A 26,838-nucleotide genomic window follows, 5' to 3' on the forward strand; every position below is an offset into this window, starting at 1 on the left:
TGGAAAGAGGATCACCCCAGTTCCTCTAGCCCAGGGGTTCTCACACCTTAGCTAGCAGGGGAGTCCCCTGGAGGCTTGGTAAGACACTGACTGCTGGGTCCTAGCCCCAGGTCTCTGATTTGATGGGGCTGGGGTGGGGCCTGAGGATTTCTAGCAAGTTCCCAGATGGCTGATGCTGCTGGTCCTGGGGACACATTTTGGGAATTGGTGACTTCCTCAGTCTGCGGCTGCTCCAGAATGAGGCTTCTGCATGCCTCACTGTGCATCTTCCAGATCAATGGTGGACGCCACTGCTCTGTAGCAGCAAGGGGCTGAGGGAGGCTGGTTGGCCCAGCAGGGTCTCCTGGTCTCCTTCTCTCCCTGTGCTGAAACATACAAGAGGCTTCTCTCTGGTAGGTTGGCCCCTATTCACTGCAACACTGGTCCTTCCATACGTTCCTCTCCATCTTCCCCAGCACAAAACCAATTTGAAGCAATAGGAACCCACCGTCTGCTGAGTAAACATTATTCTCACTATGAGCTATTTACTGAAACCAGTGATCTAAAATTTGGCTCTATCGATGCTAAACATAGCAGGAGTTAGCAAAAATAGCAGGGGCCGTGGATAATTGCCAGTCTTTATCCTCAGAAGGAAAGGATGATCAGACAATTTCAAAGTTTTCTTTTGTTGACACTGTAATTCAAAAGAAATTTAGTTTATTTGTTTAGCTAAGAGGATCCATGGCCTTCATTAAGATCCCTAATAAACTGTTTTGAAAGTAGAGACACCATTGAATTATAGTTTAAACTTGCCATGTTTAAAATGGATTACTTTTCATTGCCTCATGGGGTATTCTGAGGCTTAAGTGATTTAATGGGCCTAAGGCATGACTGAGCCAGGTACACACTAGGTGCTCACAGAACATCACTTGCTCTCCATGTTACTGTTCCTAATATTTGGGGGAACTCAGGGCAAAATCCATACCTATATGCCCAGGTAGGGCAAAGGATATGATTTGAGTAAGTACAGACCTCAGAGTCCAAAATGTCTCTTCCCATTAGCAAGGTGGCAATGGCACTCAAGAAGCATTTCTGGAGCATCAATATCTAAAAGACAGTTATCTGTTGCATGAGGGAAACCTCACAGGACTTAATGCTTGGGAGTCACTTACCGTTGAGTCAGTGTGTCTGAATCCCTGCCAGGTACCAGAGACCTCAGGTAAAGAGTTCTAGACAACAGTTACTTTTTGGTTGTTTACATTTTTTATTTTGAAATAAGTATAAATCTATAAGAAACTGCCAACACCAAACCAAACCAGAAGCGTACAGAGGGCCTCCTGTGTCCTTCACTCTTTCCCCAACAGTCACTTGCATACTTGTAGTCTAATAACAGAGACTGACATTGGTCCAGCCCACAGCATTCAGATCTCACCAGCTTTTTTTTTGAGACAGAGTCTTGCTCTGTCACCCAGGATGGACAGCAGTGGCACAATCTTGGCTCACTGCAACCTCTGCCTCCTGGGTTCAAGCGATTCTCCTACCTCAGCCTCTCAAATAGCTGGGACCACAGGCGCACACCACCAGCTAATTTTTGTATTTGTAGTAGAGACGGGGTTTTCACCATGTTGGCCAGGCTGGTCTTGAACTCCTGACCTCAGGTGATCTCAGCCTCCCAAAGTGCTGGGATTACAGGCGTGAGCCACTGCTCTCAGCGAGATCTCCCCAGCTTTAAGGACAGTTTTATTTTTGTTGTGAAGACATAAAAAGGTAATGTAAAAGCAACAAACAAAATCACCAATTTCATCTCATTTAATGTTACTTTGAAGTATGCCTTTGTACCAGCTATGAGAGAACAATAAGTGTTAAGCAAATGAATTGTACAAATACAACTCTCTAAAAAAACTTAACTGTTTTTCAGAGATTTGAGCTTAACATATAATCAAATTAACCTGTTTCTGAATCATTTGCAGATACAAATGCCTATTAGTGAAGACAATTAGCCTCTTTTAAAGAGGTGAACTGGAAATGTGAAATACCTAGATTCTAACCCACCTCACCCTGCCCAAACACACACACAACCTGCACAACTGTTGGAAAAGAAGGCACAGGAGAGCTGGAGAATTTTATATATTGTCTGGCCTACAGTTGCGTTATGGGAGGTACTTGTATTTTGTTTCACTTCCCCAAATAATCTTTAGCAGCTCCTATTACTGTATTTGTTATAAACTAGTGTAATCAATTTATTAAAAGAGTCCAAAATAGTCTTCCTTAAGCATACTTTTTCATGTGTGTCCCATACACACACACACACAATCAGGTTAGGGAGTCAAACCCTTTATATGCTAACAACTTCCTTAACTAACAAAATTGTCATAACATGATCAAAACTGATATCTTTCAAAATTGATATAATCTGAGGTATCGCTTGAGCATCCCTAATCCAAAAATCCAAAATCCAGAATACTCCAAAATCCGTAACTTTTTGAGCATCTGCATGACTCCACAAGTGGGTAACTCCACACGTGGGAAACACTACACATAAGCATTTAACACAAAGTTTGTTTCATGCACAAATTTAAAATATTATATAAAATTACCTTCAGGCTACACGTATGAGGTATATAGGAAACCTAAATGAATTTCATGTTCAGACTTAGGTCCCATCCCCCAACTGTCTTATTATATAACGCAAACATTCCCAAATCCAAAAAAAATCTGAAACCCACAACACTTGTGGTCCCAAGCATTTCAATCCATACTTCACGACTGATCTACTTGTTTGATGCATTTTAGCCTCAAAAAGGACCAGAATCACTTTCTTAAGCAGGTAGTGATGTGGGGACATTTTTGATTCCTCCCGATAAGAAAGCTGTTCTGGTATTACAAAACAAAATACAGCATCTTCCCTGTGCACAGTATGGGTCTGTCTGTGTCAATCTTCCACCAGGAGGCTGGCCAGAGTAAACAGATGTCTCAATATGTGGAGAAGCCAAACTGCCTTCCCATGGTACACAAAGAGCTGATGCCCCTGCTGGGGCCATCTGAATTCTGAATGACCAACCAAACTTCTGCAAAGGGCTCCCCTCCCAGGGCTGGCCCTAGGCGAGATTCTGAAATAGGAGAAGCTTGTTCAGGACCACACCAGGGCCACTTGCCCAATTCCCAGACACCCAATTTACTTCCCAGTTGCCTGTCCTTAAATCTCCCCCACTCAGGGTTCCCTTCTTTAAGCCTAGTGCCTGAAGCTCCACAACCTTGCAAAAATCCCGAGGAAACTTCAAGAGCTAAAATAGTCTTTCCAGGCACAGAACTAGACAGTCACAGGCCTGAGTCCAAGTTCAGTGCTCCCTCCATTGCCTACAACATGACAAGCTCTTTGGTAGGGCTCAGGAGTGGAAACTTTACTATTTTATCCACCTTCTTAATAAAGTTTCAGAATTTACAAATTGTTTGTAATGGTTCTTACTCTTTCAGAATCAAATCATCACATATATTCTATTTCACCTCCTGGGGAAACTTTAAAATGCTCAGAAGCATTCATGTATTTAAAAGTACTTCTTCTTTTTCTTTTTTGAGACAGAGTCACACTCTGTAACCAAGGCTGGAGTGCAATGGCACCATCTTGGCTCACTGCAACCTCGGCCTCCCAGATTCAAGCAATTCTCATGCTTCAGCCTCCCAAGTAGCTGGGACTACAGGCGTGTGCCACCATGCCCAGCTAATTTTTGTATTTTTAGTAGAAATGGGGTTTACCATGTTGGCCAGGCTGGTCTCGAACTCCTGGACTCAAGTGATCCACTTGCTTTGACCTCCCAAAGCGTTGGGATTACAGGCATGAGCCACCACGCCTGGCCCTATAGTTTGATTTCTAAAACCACTATACCACCACCAGGGGATTCAGTCTTATGCACACAAAGAATACTTTTAAAACATACTTACCTTGAGACATTTTTCCTCTCACAAATAATTCCTGGTATCTCTAGACTTAAAAAAAACCACTTGTGAAATTATGCTCATGAACCAATTATTCATTTCCAACTTCTGGCTGGTTGAAGATTCCTTTTATGCAGTTTGCATGGAGAAGCTGTTGTTATGAAACACACCTACAAAGTCAGATTAACGGGCTGAAGAACCAACCACCAGAACCAATGCTAATGCATCCCTGAAGAAGGGAGAAAGTGTGTGTGTGTGTGTGTGTGTGTGTGTGTGTAATGAGATATTCAAAGTGTTTAATGTGGGATGATCAAATGTCTAAGTGTCATCCTCTGATTTCAAATGGAAAACTGCAGATTTTCTTCTGAAGCTGGCAGCCTGCCATTACTGCAGGTCCTGAAGTGGCTTTGGGCTTCAGGGACAAACAGACTTGGCTCAAATTGCACTCCGCTTCTCCCCGGCTGCAGCTCTACCCTGGGTCTCCTGGCCTTAGGATGAGTTCCTCTGCCAGGCTTCCCCGGGACTTTCAACCTAAGCTGTCAAATAAATCATTTAAAGGATATGTAGACTTTAAGAACTATTGACAGAGGGAAGACATCCTAAAATAGCCTCTGTGATCTGAATTCTCCCTCATCACAACCTTGACCTAGAGCCAGGTTTTCAATACCAGTCTTCTGCGCCCTCCGCATGCCCAGGCTGGAGTGTGCATGGATTTTCTTTTTTGTTTTTTGTTTTTCTTTATATTTTTCGAGTGTGCATGTTAGGCAGTGTTGCAAGCAATTAACATGCATTGTCTCATCCAGTCCTCAGGAGAATTCCATTGTTCCCATATAAAGATGAAGATATTCTTCTATAAATAATATCTCCATTTCATTTGACTTGTTGTAAAAGTGGCCAAGAAAGTAAAAAATTAACTTTTTTTTGTTTCCTTTTTTTGAAATGGAGTTTAGCTCTTGTTACCCAGGCTGGAGTGCAATGGCGCGACCTCGGCTCACCGCAACCTCCGCCTCCTGGGTTCAAGCAATTCTCCTGCCTTAGCCTCTCGAGTAACTGGGACTACAGGCATGCGTCACCATGCCCAGCTAATTTTTTTTTGTATTTTTAGTAGAGATGGGGTTTCACCATGTTGACCAGGATGGTCTCGATCTCTTGATCTCGTGATCCACCCGCCTGGGCCTCCCAAAGTGCTGGGATTACAGGCGTGAGCCACCATGCCCGGCCAACATTTTTAAGGTAAAGATTCTAAGTCTGAATTATTTTTATGTTTTCCCACCCTTTCTTCCTGAGGAGTAGGGCTTAAATACGTGTATTTAGTCACTTTACAGCTATTTACAACACGAAATCCCCCTCCATTCAATGAGGGCTCATCTTGTTTCAAGAAAATATCAACAACCAGAGATACAGTTCATGAGAGAAACTCTAGAGTCAGACCCCTGTGAAAAAACAATAATGGACATTTGGGTGTGTATGGGTTTTTTTTTGTTTTTTGTTTTTGTCTTTTCAAAAAAATTTTTGGAGTGTGCATGTTTGTTAGGCAGTGTTACATGCAACTGACATGCATGGTCTCATCCAGTCCTCAGAATTCCATTGTTCCCATTTGAGAGATGGACAATTCGAGGCTTAGGCCAGCTACACAAGGCCAAGATCACACAAAGTTAAGCAGAAGAGCCAGAATTTTAGTGTTCTTAACCACTGCCCTATACTTTAAAATTTCAAGGAAAGTAGAATCAGCTCTTTTTTTTTTTAATAGAAGAAACACCCAGTACAGCCTAGGATTCCAGTTTGTAGAACAGAGATATGTTTCTAGTGAATTCCTTATGTTTTTTATACTCTTATCTTAAATTAAAACCAAACTAAGCAGCTCACTATCTAAAAATCAAAGGACAATGTGCTAGACTTGGAGCTTTTCAGAAGTTTTTCAAAATTACCAAATATGAAAAATTATATTTGCAAAAACATCAAACAAAATTCAAGTTCCAGAAGCATAAAGCACCGAGCAAAGAAAATGAAAACCAGAGTAGGTTTTCAAGTAGGACAAATATTGTTCTTTGGAATAGAAACTTGTGGTTGAATCTCGCCATGGAGCAAAAGGCTTATAAAGTTTTGAAAAAGCAGGGTTCACATGGAAACAGAAACATAACGGGAACTACGATATGGAGACTGACATGCTGCGTGTCTTCCTAATTCTTTTAAAAGCCAGTCTTGGCTATTAAAATGTCAATGTAGGAATGATAAAATACCATTGATTCTAGTTTTCCAGGGGGAATGTTTATGCAGAGGTTTTAAAACTTTAGTTATATACAAATTTACTAGCACAGAGGCAGATACATTGATAACTCTAGGTACTAAGAACTGCAGCTCCAGTCACTAGGAATTGACTAGAAAACACTTCATAGATAGTAATCACACAGTCATGAGGACTACATAATAATATAAATCAATTATTATAGCTAACATGTTTTGATTACTGTGTGCTAGGCACCATTTATTTTCTTTTAATTTTTATTTTTTGAGACAAGAGTCTCACTCTGTCGCCCAGGCTGGAGTGCAATGGCACCGTTTCAGTTCACCCCAACCTCCGCCTCCCAAGTTCAAACAGTTCTCCTGCCTCAGCCTCACAAGTAGCTGGGATTACAGGTGCCCACCACCACACCCAGCTAATTTTTGTATTTTTAGTAGAGACAGGGTTTCGCCATGTTCACCAGGCTGGTCTCGAACTCGTGACCTCAGGTGATCGACCCGCCTCCGCCTCCCAAAGTGCTACGATTACATGCGTGAGCCACTATGCCTAGTTAGGCACTATTTTAAACATTTTCTTTTTAAATTAATTCGCTGAATGCTCACAACAATTCTAAAAGGCAGATGTTACTATCATCCCTACTTGAGAAACATGAGGCACTGAGAGATAAAGTAATTTTCAAAGTCACACAACTAGTAAGGAGTGAAACTGTATTTGAACCTAGACAGTCTAAGTCTGAGGCTGGAACTCTTACTCTATGCCATAATAATTTCCAGTAGCAGAGTCCTGCCTGCCAGGACAGAGACGGTTCCCTCCTAACTGAACTAATGGCGGACAGAAAACAGAAAATTCTGCCATGTACACTGGCAAAGGGTCTTATAAACTAGATCCATGCTGCCTGTCTTTGAATGGATCACAGTCCAGTTAAAGATTCAAAGCCCCTATGTAAACTCATGGAAGCATATATAAAGATGAAGATGAGGGAAGCAATAACCATATACAAAGCCTGTACCAACTTGGCTGGGAATGACTTCTGAACTATCCTGACACAGCTTCCATTCTCTTGAAGCGCTATTTGCATCTTTTGCCATTTTGCCCCACCTCTCGAGCTAGTCACGAGGTCCCTGCATCCTGACCTGGGCCACTCACGACTGTGCATTTCTCTCATAGCCTTGTGCAAAGAAGACACTCCATAGATGCTGCTGCATGATTTATGAATGTAACAATAAGGGCCATATATGCTTTCCCAGTGGCTGAGCATTGAGCTGGCTCCAGAAGGAGGTGATGGTTAAGGATGTGCAGAGAGTGGGTGAGAAAGCAGCCAAGTGTTGGAGAAGGAAGCCAGACCAGAACAGACGAAACACGTGGGGGAGTGGTCAGCCAGAACCGAGGAACTGTGCTGCAGTGTGATGGGGACTGATGCAGGACCTCAGAGTCAATCCCAGGGAACTCAGAGATTATTCCAAGGGCAATCTGAATCACTGGCTGATCATATCAAGGGAAGAAGGAATCTGCAGTGGGTTTTGTTTGCTGACACAAGAGCTTCCAAGTCTCAGAGTTAGATGATCAGAGAGAGAAGCCAAAAGTTTAGAAGCAACTTCCAGGAAGCAGAGAGGCACCAAGTAAGTCACACATAGGGTTTTTGTTTGCTTTTTAATTTTTCAAGACAGAGTCTTGCTCTGTCACCCAGGGTAGAGTACAGTGGTGCAATCTTGGCTCATTGCAACCTCCACCTCCCAGGTTCAAGCGATTCTCCTGCCTCAGCCCCCCTAGTAGCTGGGATTACAGGCGCGCACCCGGCTAATTTTTGTATTTTTAGTAGAGACGAGGTTTCATTATGTTGGCTAGGCTGGTTTCAAACTCTTGACCTCAGGTAATCCACCTGCAGGAACAGTTTTCTGAGGTCTACAGATCAAGTCAAAGCTCCTTTGGCATTTAAGGCCTTCTCTGTTCTGATCTGGAACTGCAGCCATATGGACATCTCAACATTCCCCAAATGTCATCTACTTTCCTATCTCTGCGCCTCTGCTCGTGCTAACGCCTGCCCATGAATGGTCTTCCCACTGTTGTTTACACAGAGAAATCACCAACACATTCACTCTGACAGTATAACTAATTAATTCCAGTTTGACTTAGTAGGAACTTCATGAGTTAAAAGAGTCTGAAAGTGTGACGAAAGCAAATAGTTACTTTCTCTTGGCCTAAATTTCAGAGTTGAAAGTATCCTCAATGGTTTGGAAGGCTCCATTCAAACTCTACTTACCTGAGAAACTCTTTACTCTCCCTTAAAATTAACATTTTTTCCCTCTGATATTCATTTAGCACTTATTTAGTTGTGCCTATTCATATTATATTTGTTGCATTTCTTTAATTTTGTTTTCTCTAGATCACAAATACTTTTTTGAGGTCAAGGACAAGCCTCAGGAAAAACTCTTTTCTTTCCAGCATGCCATTAGTTTTCCACATAGCAGCTGCTCAGTGAATATTTATTGAATCATCAGCCTCATGATCATATTATTCTAATTAAAATAAGAGGCTTTTATCAAATGATAATTACATAGTTAATTATGAAGAAATACACAAAAAGAGTTGTACTGTTGATCTGAAGACTATGAGAGTCTATTCAAGTCCATCAGAAAAGAGTGATGGATACAGTAAATTGTTTTAAAGCATTACAGTCATTACTATTGTTTATAAAATGGGGTTAATTTTGAGTTTACAGACATAAAATACTTTCAGTATATAAACACACCAAACACTAAATTGTGATGTGCAATTTCTCAGCCTTCACTTTACTCATGCCTGAAGTTGCTAGGCCTTCTATGGGGTGAGGTTAAAAATTCCTCGCCCCATATAAGCAGTGACTTCAGTTGGGATTGATAGATGCCTAATGAGGCTTCCTCAAACTGCTCTCACGCCTAACAAAGGAAATGGGCCATGTTCCAGCTGGACAGGAACCTGGATCGACCCCTGGTCTCTTGTTCCTTCAAGCCTAGCTGGATGTGAATGAGGAAGAAGGGTCTGGGTAGAAATTAGAGTGGTTCAGCCATATTCTCTCCAATGGCTCCCCAAAACTTTTCCCAGGTCCTCAGTAAACGTTGGTGATGAACTGATTTTATCATCTGACATTTCTTCCAACATAATTGTTGAAAAAGAAAGTTGGCTGAGATTTACAACGACCTCTCCTCACAAGGTGGGTGGTTGGTCTTGGGAAGGAATGAGAACCATTCCACTGATAGAAGCAGCAGCTCTGCCCCAGCTGACATAATGAAGGAAATGGTGGTTTAGAAAATCTTAAAAATTGCTCAGAGATGATTACAGGCTGTCATTAAGAAATGAGGAAGGAAGGGCTTTCTTTTCGACGACAGGGTGTACAGATCTACTGTCAGAAATTATTATTTTATATTCAGGCCAATGGTAGTCTGTAGGCCTTTGAAATGTAAAAAGCAATAATAACTTAAGTATCTGGTTTGACTTACAAAGCATCAAGATAGATTACACAGGCCACATATAAAAACCAGGCTCTGTCCTTTACAACATCTTGTATTTCAGGCTTCTGAAGTCACTACTATATTGATTGAGTGCCTGCTCTGTATAGGACACCTGCCATGGTGAATTCAGAGAGTATCAGACCATGGAGATCTAACTGGGTTCATCATCCGGAGGAGGGAAGGCCTTGGGGAGAGTAAGCAATGCACGCGCTGGGTCGCAGAACAACAGAGCCCACAGGCCATGCAGGGTTCACAGGAGGCAGGGATCTGGGAGCTGAAGCAGCTTCCCAGAAGCAGAAGAAGACAATTCCTAAAATCACACAGGCACGAAAATAACTATGGTTCCACACAACAAACCAAATAACGTGGTTGCAACGTGAAATTTGCACGTTTGTTCTTGATTAGATCTTTGAGAGCTGAGTGGGGGAATCGTCTACAGTAAAGACATCCTGCAGTGAGTTTCACTCCTAATCCAGGGTTTCATTTCGCACCTTTCCTCTCACATCCTCCACACCTGTTGAAATAGCTGAAGCACAGGAAGGGCATGTTTCAGTGTGCTGAAGGGCAGCCTACTCACATACAAGTGTATACAAGTGTATATACAAGTGTAAATGCTGACTTCATTTGGACAGAGCCAGTAGAGAAGTATAGTTATGCTTTAGATTTGGAGGTGAAAACTAAGAACCACTGAAATCCACCTTTGTGTTCCATTTCCTTATTCTAGTGAGGTGTGAAAAGGCTTCTGGAAGTAGCAGCAGCTTCTGTTTCGGCTTGACTGCTGTGAGTTCCTGAGCCCAGCCCTGAGAAAGAGTAACCATGTTTGTGGGGACAATATATGGTGCAGTGTATGCTGCTCGGGTGATGGGTGTGCCGGGATCCCACAAATCTCCACTAAAGAACTTTCTCCTGTAACCAAATACCACCTGCACCCCAATAACTTACGGAAAAACAAAATTTTTTAAAAATGAAAAAAAATTCCAAAGTAAAATAAATAAAATAGCAGTTATGAGTTTAAAGGACCTGTCTCACAGTCTCACATCACACTGATGAGCAACCAAGAGACTCTTATCACCCTCAGAATAAACAGCAAAAAGTCACACAGGCAGGAACTAGCTGTTGTCAATTTCCTGAATTTGCTTTGACATGGCACAGTAAAATGCTTATATTACTTAACACATGGCCATTTTATATTTACCAATTCTATGAAGTGGGAAACAACTGCAACTATAAGTTTTTATTTCAAAAGAGAATATTATTCCAGAGAATAAAGAATTAAAGACCACATTACTACTACTTTTTTTTTTTTTTTTTGAGACAGAATTTTGCTCTTGTCATCCAGGCTGGAGTCAATGGTACAATCTTGGCTCACTGCAACCGCCGCCTCCCAGGTTCAAGCGGTTCTCCTGGTCAGCTTCCCAAGTAGCTGGCATTACAGGCATGTGCCACCACACCAGGCTAACTTTTTGTATTTAGTAGAGATGGGGTTTCACCATTTTGGTCAGGCTGGTCTCGAACTCCTGGCCTCAAGTGATTCGCCCGCATTGGCATCCCAAAGTGCTGGAATTACAGGTATGAGCCACCACGCCCAGCCAAAATCTGTTTTCTGATACCTAAAAGTAAAACCTTAAGAATCATCCACCTGTCTGTCTCAGGATAAATTTGTTAAGTGTCTATTCTATGCCAGGTTCTGGACTAAGTGTTAGAGACAAAAAGATTTTTTAACAAAGATTAACATATGGCTCCTGCCTTTAAAGAACTAACTAAAAATAAATACCTTCTTAAGAGTCTCTTCACACTTAAGTTGTATTTAAATAACTTAAATATAAAAATACCAGTAGATTGAAAAAGACTTAAAGGCTTTCATGACCAGGTTGGAAATTAAAGTGTATTAAAAGGAGAGAGAATGAAATAAAAGGGAATTAGAACAGACCAGCTCATTACTCATAAAAAGAAATCCACTTCTGATATGGATGGGTCTTGAAAATACTATACTGAGTGAAATAAGTCAAACAGAAAAGGATAAATATTAGATAATTCCACTCATACAAAATATCTAGTAAATTCCCGGAGGGGAATGGGCAAATTCGTACAGATAGAAAATAGAAGTTATCAAAGAGGGCCGGGCGCGGTGGCTCACGCCTGTAATCCCAGCACTTTGGGAGGCCAAGGCGGGTGGATCACGAGGTCAAGAGATTGAGACCATCCTGGTCAACAATCACCCCGTTTCTACTAAAAATACAAAAAATTAGCTGGGCATGGTGGCACGTGCCTGTAATCCCAGCTACTCAGGAGGCTGAGGCAGGAGAATTGCCTGAACCCAGGAGGCGGGGGTTGCGGTGAGCCGAGATTGCGCCATTGCACTCCAGCCTGGGTAACAAGAGTGAAACTCCGTCTCAAAAAAAAAAAAGTTATCAAAGACAGGACAAGAGGTGATCAGAGAGTTACTGCTTAATGGTTACAGAATTTTTGGTTGGGGTGATAAAAACTTACAAAAATAGTGCTGATGGTTGCATAACATTGTGAATATAACTAACGTCACTGAATCGTATACTTAAAATGGTCAAAATGGCAAATTTTATGTTATGTATATTTTACTGCAGTTTAAAAAGTGAATAATATTATATACCAAAACCACTGAATTGCACAGTTTAAATGGTAAATTGTGTGGCATGTGAATTATACCTCAATACACTGTTTTTTAAAAACAATCTCTTACATGTTAGCATAGTACTTTGTTACCTTGTAAAGCTCTGAATATCATTACAGAAATTTGTCAAATTCATCAGGAAAGTATGAGATAAGAGAGAAAATGTTAGATTACTAATGGCCGGGCTCAGTGGTTTATGCCTGTAATCCCAAGGAGAGAAGGCGTCTTTGGAAGGCCAAGGCAGGTGGATCACCTGAGGTCAGGAGTTCAAGGCCAGCCTGGACAACATGGTGAAACCCTGTCTCTACTAAAAATACAAAAATTAGCTGGGCGTGGTGGTACATGCCTGTAATCCCAGCTACTGAGGAGGCTGAGGTACAAGAATCACTTGGACTGGGGAGGGGTGGTTGCAGTGAGCCAAGATCACACCACTGCACTACAGCCTGGTAACAGAGTGAGACTCCATTTCAAAAAAAAAAAAAAAGAAAGAAAGAAAATGTAAGGTTAAGAGTCTGGGAAATGTGATCCCAGGCCTGCTTTGCCACTTCATTGGCTGTGATGCCTGAAGCTTAGTAATCCACTTCCCTTGACTCTGTTTTCTCACCTGAGAAACAAAGAAGCAAAATCAGGTGATTAACTTTTTAAATACTATGACTCGCACTTCTTACTGATTGCCTAGATTTTACAAATAATCACTCGTCCTTTGGCAGTTTAGAACACAGAACAGCCTTGTCTCTTTTGGATACCTAGTTAAATGACAAATTTACTATCTTGCAATCAATACTCATCAGGTTATTTTCAACAGAGCTTCTTGGCTGGACTCTTCTTGAATGCAGTCAGCCTGAAAAGTATGGCTGGAAACCACTGTCCAAACGAAACAGATGACAACATTTGTTTTTTACGCCTCTTAAAGATAGATTAGCTATAGATCAGAGCATGCCACTGCCTAAAACAATGTCTGGTACATATTTGCTTTCAGTACATATTTGTTGAAATGCAAGAACACTTGTGCTTACTCCCTCAGCAACTGTCAGGGCGCGGGGTCTGGTGAGAGCATAGAGGGGCAGCAGGCCAGCTCTCAGCGCCCCCAGGAGTCTATAACTTCTGGGCTCAAACCTGCTTCCTCAGCTGGCACTGTTTCTCCCAGAGGTCCATCATTGGCACCACCAAAGAGCTCCCTTCTAGTAAGTACCATTAAGGGGTCCAAGGTCCAGACAGAAGAGAACGAGGTCTGGTATTTCCAAAGTATTTCATTCTAATGAAAATTTGTTTCAGAAAAAGGCCATAATACCTTTTGAACTAAGTTAACAAGAAAGCTACATTTTTGTCACTGGTTCTATTGTTGCCTCAAAACAATAGTTACAAAACAGAAAATAAAAATAATTACTGGGAAAACTCAGAAACTAACATACTCCTCTCCTCATCTTCCAATCCAGATGTAATAAAGTGATGTGATTTAGACTAAAATCAGCCAAAAGCCAGTCAAACACAAATGCCACAAAACCAGAATTCCATCTTAAAATAAAAGCTCTGGAAAAAAAAGAAGGTAGTAATCATCTTTTACTAAGTGACTACTGAAGGTACTTAAGTCTTTGATTAGGAAAGGAAAATAGACCTCCTCAAGTAAAGTTAGCCACAATTTATGATAACCTGAGGAAAAAAACAGATTTGGGATTTGTCAATTCCATTCGAAGGCAGAGAAAAGCTTATAAGCTCACGATCACCCCCTGAACCCTTTACAAAGAGCCACACAGTCACATCAAGATGTCAAACATACCCTGAATTGGAATTCCATCCTGGCTTGGTGGGATAAGAAGTTTTGACTCAGCCCTTCGAGGAGAGCTTCGATTCCTCCATCCTCTGACCAGAGCCCCCACCATGGTTGCTGGCAGCATGCTCCCCAGGTCGCCGTGGTCCTGCCTTGGTGGGGAGATGGGGGCCCGGTCAGGCTGTCACTGCAGGAGAATCATGTTCTCCTTGGAGGTGCTACACCCAAGACTGACAGGTTTGGGCAGTTCTTCCTGCCCTCATCCCCCGCCCACATTATCATCCCTCTTGCATTGCCAGACCTCCTCGGGAGGCCCAGGGAAGGAAAGCTTGGGAGGTGAGACAAGGAAAAAACAGACAACAGCAAAAATAAAAATGAAGAATAGGAATAAAGTGACTCAACAGAAGAGAATGGCCAATATTATAGAAGCACCAGTTCCTTTATATGATGGATAACGTCTGATTCTTCATATTTTACTTAAAGTCTAAATTTTCAACATGCAAAAATGACCATGTGTGGGAGGGCTGAGGCGGGGCACATACCTGCGTACCTATTTCTCTTTTCTTGGACTATTTTCCTTGCTAAATTGGAAGAGCTTTCAGGCAATTGTGTTTCCAAAGCGAACCATCTTCCACATAAACACAATTTGTTTACAATATAAGAAATGTATTTCTAACGTTTTGAGTGTTCACAGAATTACACTGGCACTTGGGAATGAGGAAAGTTGGTCAAGGGATTTAGTAAAATTTCCAATCAAGTAAACTCTCAAAGACTTTAAAAAAAATCAATCAATTCCAATGATCTAATTAGCTCTCCTGTGGAGCCCAGGTAGAGTTGCCTCATCCTGAGCAGCTAGTACCTGAGTTGCACTCACATGGGACACTGCTCACATGTGCCCTCTACTGGTCAGGTGCCAGGTGCACAGTGGGCAGAGACCAATGACTGCATTAAAGCAGGGGGAGGAGCGAGTAGCTCTAGAAAGTTCTAGATTCCCTTGGCCACCTCTGTATGCTATATTCATTCAGCCTAGGTGGTAGAAATTGAGATTGAGTTAGCTGTAGGCAGCCTAAGAGGTTTTGCTATTATGACTTGCATGGGTTACAGAGATGGAATGATCCATGCCTGACTTCACTCCTTTCTCCCCTAGTTACATCTCATTTAATTTAATAAGATCAAGATAGATCCTTCAGGAGATGGGCAAATTCCCCAAATTACCTAAAACTGATCACATTCAAATAAAACCACAATGTACTAAAGAAAGAGTATTTTGAGGATATACACCTTACATATTCATTTTCTTGACATTTACCTTATTATTTTGACCTTTCCAAAATTCAGAAAACCTTTGGTATCACTGTGGTCAGGGGGAAAGTCAAAGTGCAGGATGGAATTTTAAAAGGGTAGAAGAGTAGGAAGATATTGGCTCTATTCTCTCTGCACCCTAACCTCAGAGCGGGATTCTTGCAGCACCATCTCAGAGGGGCAGCCCTTGATGAGAGGCACGTGACCTAGGCCTCCTTGCGGGGTACATCTCCTTTCTCATTGGAGTGGGGTTCCCCTTTTCCACAGGCAGCTCCTTCTGCCACAGAGGGCTGAGCTGGGCTCTGATAGGTTTGGGGAGAGCTGCTCAGAGGCAAAGCTACCTACTCTCTAGGGGAAAAGCAAAGTGGCCTTTAATATCTCTGTTCCTATCACACCCAGAGTCACCAAGACAGGGCTGAAGCTGTCTTATGCTGGGGCCATGCCCTGTGGGAGTGGGTGGCATCAGGGAAGAGAGCAGGGAGCCCAGTGTTCAAGCGTAGGGTTTGGTCTTGTCTTAGAAGAGGGGGTTGAGCCGGGCACAGTGGCTCACACCTCTAATCCCAGCACTTTGGGAGACTGAGGCAGGGGGATCACGAGGTCAGGAGTTGGAGACCAGCCTGACCAACATGGTGAAATCCCATCTCTACTAAAAATACAAAAATTAGCCGGACATGGTGGCACATGCCTGTAATCTCAGCTACTCAGGAGACCGAGGCTAGAGAATCACTTGAACCCAGGAGGTGGAGGTTGCAGTGAGCTGAGATTGTGCCACTGGGTGACAGAGTCTGGGCGACAGAGGGAGACTCCATCTCAAAGAAAAAAAAAGAAGAGGGGGTTAAGGAGAGATCTGGAGGAACGGCCCAATGTCACACATCGGGGAGAGGATCAGGAGGCAGGAATGCAGTTGTGCATTCACCTAGAAGCATCTCTCGGGAACTTTGTGTTCTATTGTAGGAGACTGTACGGGCTGAGAATTAGGGGTGGGAGGGAGCTGAAGAGAGCCTCTATCAAGACAAGCAGAAGCCAACTTTGACCCCATCCTTAGGGTGAGGTGGCAGAGAAAATGCAGCAATGCTGAAAGTACACATGTGCTTCCTTCATCGGACCCGCTGTGGGTGAACCATGCCTTCCCCGGAAATGCAAAGGGAAGTAGCTCAACAGCGAGCCCATGAACTCATTTCCCCCAAACCTGTCCTATTGTAAGATACACCCCACCCCCACGAAAAGGGACACACTGAGAAAGGAAACGTATCTAAAGGACTTGGTATTAAGGCTATTAAAAATCTACTAACACCCTCCACATGGAGCTCTTCTTGGAGGCCTGATCATTACTGCTGCCACAGATCAGAAATCCCCATCCCCCATGGGCCAATGAGAAGTCCAAAAGGAGACACAGGGCTGCAGCCAGAACCATTTCGGAAAGCAGAGCAAACTGCCCAAATTCAGACGCTGAGACCCCTGCATAGCTGCTGCCATCAGCCACCAGACAGGATATGGAGGCAGGTGAGAAAGTAGGGGGATGGAGCCAGTTGAAATGTCAAAAAAGTTCCCGATCCCACACCTGATTACCCATGTAGGGGTACCTCTCACGTACATTCACAGTACTTCTTTCACGCTGTTGAGATAATTTACTTGTTATAGCTTGTTTCATGTAACTATCTATCCCCAAGCCTCAGGGGGCACTAGCTGGAATGCAGATTCCCAGGGCTTGCTCTGAAATGGCTGTTCTGTGAGGTCTAGGATAGTGCCAGGGAGCCTGCACTTTCTAAAGCTTTCCACATTTGCTTACATCGTCAGCCTGGATTTGATTCAAGTATAGTATGAAGATGCCAATTTATTAGCCTGAGAGCTTCTTGAAGTCATGGACCACAGCCTTCTTTATGCCCAGTATAGTGTATGTCCCCAGCACATAGATTGTTGGGTGAAGAGAGTCCCGGAGGGCAGGGACATCTTCCCCTGGTCTCCACCAGAGGAGGAGGTTGCCTGATACTTTTATCCTTCCATGAAACCCACAGTTTGCCACGGCCCCTGCCACCACCCTGGCTGCAGGTGCCATACCGTAGGGGATCGCCTTGTCTTACCTCTGCCCCAGGTCCCCTCAATATTCCCATGTTTCACTCGCCTGTGATGCTTTGGCCCAGAATACGATTTGTCCAGGCAGCAGTTTCCTGCCTCTTCCGCCCCACCAAGAATGGCTCCATCTTTCCTTCAGACGTCCTATGCCCTGGATACTAGCACAGAGGGGTCCGTGCGTCAACTCAGGGTTCAGGCTGAACAGCATCATTGAACGCTCTGTCATCCTTAGTTTGCCAGTTATAGCAGGTGGACGCACAGTGTCCAAGGTTTTCCCCAACAGGAAGCTGAGCGATGACCATGACTGCTGTGGGAACGTGGTCAGGAAGAGGAAGAAGGGTAATGTCCTGCCTGGGAGGTCAGCGCCACCCTTCCATACACACACACGTGCTTCCTTCACCGGACCCACTGCGGGTGACCCACACTTTCCCCCGAGATGTAAAGGGAAGCAGCTCAACAGCCAGCCCATGAAGTCATTTCCCTTCCAAACCCATCTTATCATAATATACACTCCTCTCCTCTCATGAAAAAGGACACACTGAGAAAGAACAAACCTCTAGAAAACCAGAAGCATCCTGAAGGCTGTTTAAAGGCCATTTTGGCTCACAATGAACTTTCGCTCATGGGTGTTTTTTGCTAATGTCCTATTGCGATGACTTGACAACTATCCTCTAAATTTCATAAATACTGTCCCCATCTGCCTTCTACAGAGGATAACGCCTAAATCAGGTCATGTGTTTCTCTGGAGTCTCTTAGGTCCTAATGTGGTTCTGAGCACACAGAACACATGCCAATTGAAGAAATGCATGTCAAGCTGTGATGATGTGGTCGTCAACTGTTAAGAAGCACATGAGGCCATCAGAATTAAGTATGACATCCAAGTCTGTAGCAAATGCTTGACCTTCTACTATAACATCAGGGAGGTCTTGGGGTGAGGGTGGGGCTGGGTGTGGCATGTTTCATCCTCATTTCTGATGTTCTCTCCATCTGGGTGGTGCTTCAGGAGCTCCTGGGGATTTTTTTGAGACAGTCTCGCTCTGTCACCAGGCTGGAGTGCTGTGGTGCGATCTCAGCTCACTACAACCTCTGACTCCCGGGTTCAAGTGATTCTCCTGCCTCAGCCTCCTGAGTAGCTGGGATTACAGGCGCCCACCATCAGGCCCAGCTAATTTTTGTTGTATTTTTAGTAGAGACAGGGTTTCACCATGTTGGCCAGGATGGTCTTGATCTCCTGACCTTGTGATCCGCCCGCCTCAGCCTCCCAAAGTGCTGGGATTACAGGAGTGAGCCACCACGCCCAGCCTCCTGGTTTCTCTTTAACCCCCATATGCCTCTCTTGGGGGCAGGACTCAGGAATTAGATTGGCATGCGTAGGAAGGGAAAACCAGGTAGGCATGATCTGGCTGCACTCTTGCTTTTGAGGCAGACAGCTGCTCACTGGTAGCGCCCACTTTGCTTCCCCGTTTCATGTGCAAGGTCTGGCTCCCATGTGGGAAGCGCTGCTCAGGCCAGCCTGCTGCCTAGGAAGGTTCTGATTCTGAGTTTGGTATTAGGACGCCTGTGTGCCCAGACATAAGACACAATTTCCGATGGCAGCTTTATCAGCAATAAAGATGAGTTTAGTCTCCCTCTGCCTTCCTGCTTGGTTTCAAATTCTTAAACTGGGCAGAACCTGGCCAGGTTCGAGGGTCTTCACTGCCCTTTCCCTAAGCCTCCACATCTGGTGGGTTGGCTCAGGAACATGACACTTGAGGAACAAAATGACCCCTGGAGATGGTGGCTTCTGACAGATGCGGCGCTGGGTGTGGGCCATCGGTTTCTCACGTGGCTGTTCACAGCACAGTGTTCTGTGCCACAGTTCGCTTTTGCAGCCTTGCAGGTGGCCTTTCTCGTAGGCTGGTGAGCAGCTTTAGTGCACTTTTTACTTTGGCAGCTGACTCAGCCGCAGACAACTTTGCCACAGGTGAGTGGCTCTTTCTGGGGCGTTGCTGGGCCTGCAAGCACCAGGCCCGGACATGCAGGCTCAGGCCTCCCCACGCACAGAGGCTGCACGGCCTCAGCAAGGCGGTCTTAGCCTAACCGTGGGGGAGGAGGGGTTTAGGGAGCAGGCATCACGCTTGCCCCTCACCAGATGTATTGAGGCAGTCAACTCTAGGAGAAGGAGAGTCTGTGTTTATAGGCTTTTTAGCATTGGGGTAGAACCATATTGCAAGGCAGCATGCTCTGTGCACACGGCATAGTGGGGTTTAGCTTTAAAGTATCATTGCCTGATCCCTTCAGGTGTACTTTGTCAGCTGCTGCAAATTCTGTACTCAAGGCCAGAGGGAAACTGAGGAGCTGCAAAGTCTGGGTTCAGGAAGCTCATTCCCAGGTTTGAGGGTATCCCTAGACTACAGGGTCTCAAGTTGGCTCTGGATCTCTGGGTTCTCTCAGACTCCACTGGGACTCTGCTCCAGGCTGCAGTTAAGGAAGGACAGCTGTGCAAAGCTAACTACTCCAGCGGGTGGGGAAAAAAGTTTTCTAAATTTGGAGGAGGTGGAACCATCAGTGTATACAGAATTCTCAATATAAAGAATATAGACGAAATTCTACATTTTGATTTATTTATTTATTTTTTTTTTGAGATGAAGTCTCACTCTGTCACCCAGGCTGGAGTGCAGTAGCACAATCTTGGCTCACTGCAACCTCCACCTGCAGGGTTCAAGCAATTCTCCTGCCTCAGCCTCCTGAGTAGCTGGGACTACAGGTGCCTGCCACCATACCTGGCTTTTTTTTTTTTTTTTGTATTTTTAGTAGACATGGGGTTTCATTATCTTGGCCAGGCTGGTCTTGAACTTCTGACCTTGTGATTTGCCTGCCTTGGCCTCCCAAAGTGCTGGGATTACAGGTGTGAGCCACCGCGCCTGGTCTACATTTTTTTTAAGAAGGGAAATGAAAGAAAAGGTGATCCACTGTTATCCATTCTTTTCTCCAAGTGATAACAGCTACCCAGCCTGAATTGTTCTGAACTGGATGTTGTACACAATTCCCCTGAGCACTGTGCTACCTCCCATGCCATCTTTGCAGTCCTCAGCATTGCAGTGGCCATATACAAGAGAAAAGCAGGGAAAACACAATGCACATGTGGTTTCTGCTAAAAGAAGTTAATCGATGAAAAACTGATGTGTAACTTCATATAGAATTGGCACTCTCACATATATAAGCATTATTGTCTAGAGGTGTTCATTACCTCCCAAGGGTACCTCCTCTCCATCTGACCTAATGGTGGGAAAATGTGCTCAAACTTGCCCATCTAAGGCAACTTTCCCATGATTCTCAGTGTGCCCTCCTCCAGCAGTAGCCCTCTTCTTCCTTCAAGTGTAAAAGCTATAAATGGGTTATCTGTACTCACTGTCTTCATCTCTTCCCCAACTGGCACCAATCTAGTTTCTTCTCTGCTTCACCACACACAACCCCTCAACCAGAACAGTTCTCTGTAATATGATGCTGCTTAACCCAACTGGTATTTATCAGTCTCTTCTGCATGTAACTTCTTGGCAGCAGCTGATACTTCTGGCCACTGTTTTCCTCTTTAAGCACTATCCTCCCTTAAAGACCATGGCCCCTTAGAATCCTGGTTTTCCTCCTCCCTGTACCAACATCTCTCTTCCATCTCCTTTGTAGGATCAGCCAATGACTCAGCCAATGACTCATTTATATTTTCAGCCCAAACTTTTGAGCACCAGACCAGTATATCCAAGTGACTATTTGATAGCTCAGCTTTGAGATTTCACAGGAAACTGAAATGTAATCTACCCAAAATGAAACACAACTTCCCTCCCAAACTGGACCCTCTTTCAAGCAATGTCACTATCATTTGTGGTGTTCTGCCAACCAGAAATTTCAGAGCCATCCTTTCCACCTGTTTTCCATCAGTCCGCATATTCAAGTCATTACCACCTCTAGTCAATGTCTTTACTTCTTAACTCACTCGCACGCCACTTACTTTTCTCCATCTCTACCCTGGTCATCTTTCATCTGTACTAGTAGAATATTCTTCTACACGTTCTCTGGAGGGGAGCAGGACTATCATGCCGCGATCGTTCAAATGGCAGACCTGATGTCACCCTATCCTCATCCCATCAGCTGAAAACTCTCCCATGCCTTTTCATTTCTTCTAGGACAAGGATCACAACCTGTATGTCACCTGGCCTCCAGCACCCACACATGTGCCCATCCTGGCCCCCTTGCTGACCTTGGCCTTCTCTCCCACACCATGCCAGACGCATCATTCATCTCCAAGTCCCTCCAGAGCTCACTGTCTCTCCACATCGCTTTTCTGCCCCCACCTCAGTTGCTGCTCACCCTTAGTGAGCCACACCCTTAGACCTTAGTGTGGCGATCACCTCCTCATGACAATGTCTGCTTGCATTTTTTTTTCCTTTCTGGCATTTATAATTTACAATGAATATCTGGCTTATAGCCATCTCTCCTCCTAGCCTAGTTTAGGATCTTGACGGGGTGGTGGGGAAAGCGCATGTGTTTTTTTGCCCACATCAAATTCCCACAGCCTGAAACAGCACCCGGCACAGAGTATATACTCAATGAATGCTTGCTGAATGACTGAATGGACAACTCTAGTGCCCTGAGGACTCTGGTGTCATTAGTGTGGGTGATATTTCTATCACAGCTGTTGTAACTTTTGAAAGTATGCTATTGCTTATAATTAGGGAAAGAAGCAAGCCTGTAATTACGAAGTCATTCCCATGGGAAAACATGATCTGCTTTATGATAACTACTTTATTTTACAGATCCTTCAAAGAGAACCCTTTGGTGAAAAGTGAGCTGCCTGTATTTCTCCCTCACTTACATTTAATAATCATATCTTCTCTACCCTGAGAAATGCTGTATTGCTGAACATAGCCATGAAGTTCAAGGAATTTAACAAATAATTAAATATCTCTTTGTAGCTTAATATTCATTATATGAGGAAAATCTAGGTTAAATTATATTAAAAACGGTTATTAAGAACAGAGCAACTTAGAAATAAAGTCAAGGCAATGGAGCTTTCTCATGTCAAACCTTTAAAATCATACAAACATGATTTCTATATTTATTTTCTCCTCTATATCAAAGCAAGGCAAAGCTACCTTACATCGTTATGGCACTTCAACTCACATACACAATTTAATACAAGTTTTAAAATTTTGTAGAAAACTACTCATTAATATTTTTTCAGAGATTACTCATTTTCTCAGTAACGAAAGGTAATGAATTTAGACTGATTTCTAGTTTACAATTATTTGATATTCAGAGATTTCAGGCTTTAAAACTGCAATATCATTGATACCTTATATGATAAAACCCAGGTTTTCTAATCATATTTAAAAAATGCGTAGAAATATTTTGTCTATAATTCACATATTCATTTGCTCATGATTGGTTAGAACCAATTCCTAACACCTCAAGATTTGGCCTTTGGAAATAACTATCTTTAACAAAGCCTTTGTTATTTGTAATTCAACCCTGAAACGTGAACACTATAAAATTTTAGAACTCTACATTAGATTGGTACAGAACCTTAAGCCAGAGAGTGTTCCAACATTTCTTTCTCTATTACAAAGAGTATGTGGATTAATTACAAGGTGCTGACTGACCTGGATTGTCTTTATCCCTGCCTGAACAAAATTAATTCCTACCATTTACATCTATTAGATTAGGTCAAGATGGGTAATTCAGGATGAACTTAATATAAAAACTTCTGTTTACTAGGGCATCTGAAGTTAATACAGATCTACTGAAATAATTCCTGTTTATATATTAATGGCATAGAAAGTTAGATTTCTCCCCGCTTGCTTTGTAGAATTATGAAAGCTATTCAGGCACTGCTTAAATTTAGGTGTTCAATGGGAATAGTTTCTTTTTTTTTTTGAGATGGAGCTTCGCTCTTGTTGCCCAGGCTGGAGTGCAAAGACATGATCTTGGCTCACAGCAACCTCTACCTCCCAGGTTTAAGCAATTCTCCTGCCTCAGCCTCCTGAGTAGCTGGGATTACAGGCATATGCCACCATGTCTGGCTTTTGTATTTTTATTAGAGACAGGGTTTCTCCATGTTGGTCAGGCTGGTCTTGAACTCCCAACCTCAGGTGATCTGCCCACCTCGGCCTCCCAAAGTGCTGGGATTACAGGCGTGAGCCACCATGCCTGGCCAGGAATAGTTTTAAAACACTCAACTATGGTGGAGGGGCATGGGTGGGCCCAGGAGAGATGCTGATCAAGTGGTCCGAAGTTTCACTGAGACAGAAGGAGCCGGCTCCGGTGATCCATTACACAGCATGGTGACTGTGGTTAATGATAATGTATTATATATTTCAAAAGAGCTAAAAGAATGGATTTTAAATGTTCTGACCACAAAGAACAGCCTGATTTGATCCTTTCACAATGTGTGTGTGTGTAATGCATCAAAACATCACATTGTATCCCATAAATATATGCAATTATTATCAGTTTAAAATGACACTAAAAAACACTTCACTATAAAAAGTGAGGGAACACATTTACCTTTTTTGCTGCATTTTGTCTTTACGCATCAGATAATACTTGTACCAACTTCTTTTTAAATTTTTTTTTAGAGACAGGGTCTCACTCTGTCACCCAGGCTGAAGGTCAGTGGCGTGATTACAGGTTACTGTAACCTTGAACTCTGGCCTCAAGTGATCTTTCCTCCTCAATCTCCCAAGTAGCTGGGACTACAGGTGTACACCACTGTGTCCAGCTAATTAAAAAAATTTTTTTTTGTAGAGATGGGGTTTCACTATGTTTTTCAGGCTGGCCTTGAACTCCTGGCTTCAAGTGATCCTCTTGCCTCAGCCTCCCAAAGCACTGAGAGCATTCTACACGAGGGGTACGTATCAAGTGTTATGAACATATACGCGGGCCCCCAACTGAGTTTTGTGTCTGCATGTGTCAGGAAGGGACCTGTGTCACGAAGATGTCCCTAGAAGGGATGACGTATGAATTGAGTCCTAGCATTTTGGGAGGCTGAAGCAGGCAGATCACTTGAGGTCAGGAGTTCAAAACCAGCCTGGCCAACATGGTGAAACTCCATCTCTACTAAAATTACAAAAATTTGCCAAGTGTGGTGGTAGGTGCCTGTAATCCCGGCTACTCAGGAGGTTGAGACAGGAGAATCTCTTCAACCCAGGCGGTGGAGGTTGCAATGAGTTGAGATCACACCACTGCACTCCACCCTGAGTGACAGAGCGAGACTCCATGGAAAAAAAAAAAAAGAAATGTTTGAGGTGTAATCTGGCATTAAGTAACTTGAAATAAAAGTGAAACTCAGGTGCCATAAATGTAGGTTTACAATAACTGATAATGCTTTGAACCTGGTCAGCTCTCATTTAGGTGGATATAATTCTCAGAAGAGCTCATATCACTCCCTGATTGCAGGCTAATTCTCAAAAAGTCAGAGAAAGAGCTTGGACTCTGAGGTCATCCTTTGTCATGAATAGTAGAGTAAAAGAGCAATTATCCAAATTCCTTAAAAGATGAGAAGTTCTGCCTAACTGAACTTTCTGGTAACTTTGGGGTTAACAATAAAAACCTCTTTCAATGCTTGTTAATTTTTTTTCCTAAACTGGGTCATGCACATCCCTACCTTGATAGGTAAGGACAGTATCCAAACTATAATTGAAACTTTCCTCATGATTCAGATTGTTGCCCTGCCTCAGGGTCCAATCTATAACTGGAAGCATGACACCAGACTAGGAAGAAGGTGGAGGAGCTGGGATTAATAAACACTGATAGGCTGACGCACATTCAAAGATTCTTTTTTTTCCTGAAATAAATTCTTCATGTCTATGTACTTTGTGTGTGTGGTGGAGAAGGAGGGTCAGGCTCTCTTCTATAAATGAGCTTAGAAAAAAACAGTTCATAGGCTGAATGTGGTGGCACACGCCCATAACTGCAGCACTTTGGGAGGCCAAGGTGGGCGGAATGCTTGAGGTCCATGAGTTCGAGACCAGCCTGTGGCAACATAGCAAAACCCCATTTTTACAAAAAAAATTAGCTGGGCATGGTGGCACACGCCTGTAGTCCCAGCTACTTGGGAGACTGAGATGGGAGAATCACTTAAGCCAAAGAGGTTGAGGCTGCAGTGAGCCGTGATTGTGCCACTGCACTCCAGCCTGGGCGACAGTGTAAGACCCTGTCTCAAAAAACAACAATAAAAAGTTCATTAAGGGCTTTGGGTTTCCTGAGTTGTACTTGGCTACAGGTGTACACAATGCTGTAGAATCTGATGAACTGAGATGTACTCTTAGATATATTTAAGGATTCAAAAGCAAGCATTGCCCATAGACAGGCAGAAGAAAATGAACTTTGTCTACCAGGATCTTCAGTTAAACACCTAGGGATCCTTCCATATCTGGCTTGGGGGCTGGGTTGGCTATGGCTCTGCAGAGGTCACAGATTACACGAAATATTTTAAAGTAATGCTGTACTAGAGAGATGTGCATTTGCTTGAAGACAGAAAAATCTTTTACTAGAAGGAAGCATACCTTAAAAGTTTTTTTTGGAACTTGTATGCATGATGATTTGCCCTTTTAGAGAGGATGCTAAAGGTTAATTTTCCATGGCATAAGAACTGCAGATAAGTGCCAAAATTCAATTCCCAGACCTAAATTATATAATCAGAAATAGGGCATCCAAACTGAACATCAAATAGTCTCGCTTTCTGGCCGACTATGAAAAAAATCAGTTTCAATGTTTGAAGTAGGTATTTGTTTATATAATGCAACCAACCATGACTGCCAAACACAGTAATTAAACGCTTTTACAAGTGAGAAATCTTGCCAGAATATGCAATTTGAGGGGGGAAATAAGCAGAGAGTTGATATGCGGTAGAAAACACTGAATTATTTATTTCATTCTGCTCAGAAGTAGACATTCATGCTTTGAGTCTACCTGCAGAAATACTGAAAGAGAAAGGAGAACATCAGAAGGGGGTAGTTACTTTATTCAACGTTATCTTTTTAAATCTATAAATGGTACACTTTCTTCTCACTCAAACTTGAAAAATGAGGACTTCTCATCTTCCTGTCATTGTAAAATCACCTGTGTGGAAATGAAGTTAAACATTTACAAATAAACAATAGATAATTGTATTTTTCTTTTTCCATTCCTTTAGTCATCAACTGATTTTTTTCTATCCTCTGATTTCATCTAAATGCTCCTACTGGTGAAACAGAGCATCAATTTAATATAGGCTAATACTTAGAATGAGCAACTAAATCTTTTCAAAGAATTCCACTTCTAAGACAATTGTGAAATCATCCTTAATCTCGATGTTCACTCATCTCCACGATCAAATAATATAAATGGTGTCTGACTTCCCCCAGGAACTTATGGGAACACAGAGGAAAGC

At 43.1% G+C, this 26,838-nt stretch overlaps 1 protein-coding gene across 4 annotated transcripts in view; it reads right to left on the reverse strand.

The window, feature by feature from the left end:
- Nucleotides 1-26,838, reverse strand: part of PLEKHG1 (pleckstrin homology and RhoGEF domain containing G1) — a 199,364-nt gene that overhangs the window by 149,285 nt on the left and 23,241 nt on the right. Inside the window, exon 1 of one of the 4 annotated variants that reach the window (XM_012452299.2) lies at nt 17,482-18,332. The exons of 1 other annotated variant lie outside the window; for it this stretch is intronic. In XM_012452299.2, the coding sequence (XP_012307722.2) occupies nt 17,482-17,560 (79 nt within the window). In that variant the 5' untranslated portion in view covers nt 17,561-18,332. Of the gene's footprint in view, nt 1-14,066; nt 14,317-17,440; nt 18,333-26,838 lie in introns of those variants that run through there. 2 more of the 4 variants (XM_012452322.2, XM_012452292.3) reach the window with 2 other exon arrangements.

The sequence above is a fragment of the Aotus nancymaae genome, unplaced genomic scaffold (assembly GCF_030222135.1).
Source record: "Aotus nancymaae isolate 86718 unplaced genomic scaffold, 86718_ANA_hifiasm-v0.15.2.pri h1tg000040l, whole genome shotgun sequence".
Taxonomy (NCBI): domain Eukaryota; kingdom Metazoa; phylum Chordata; class Mammalia; order Primates; family Aotidae; genus Aotus; species Aotus nancymaae.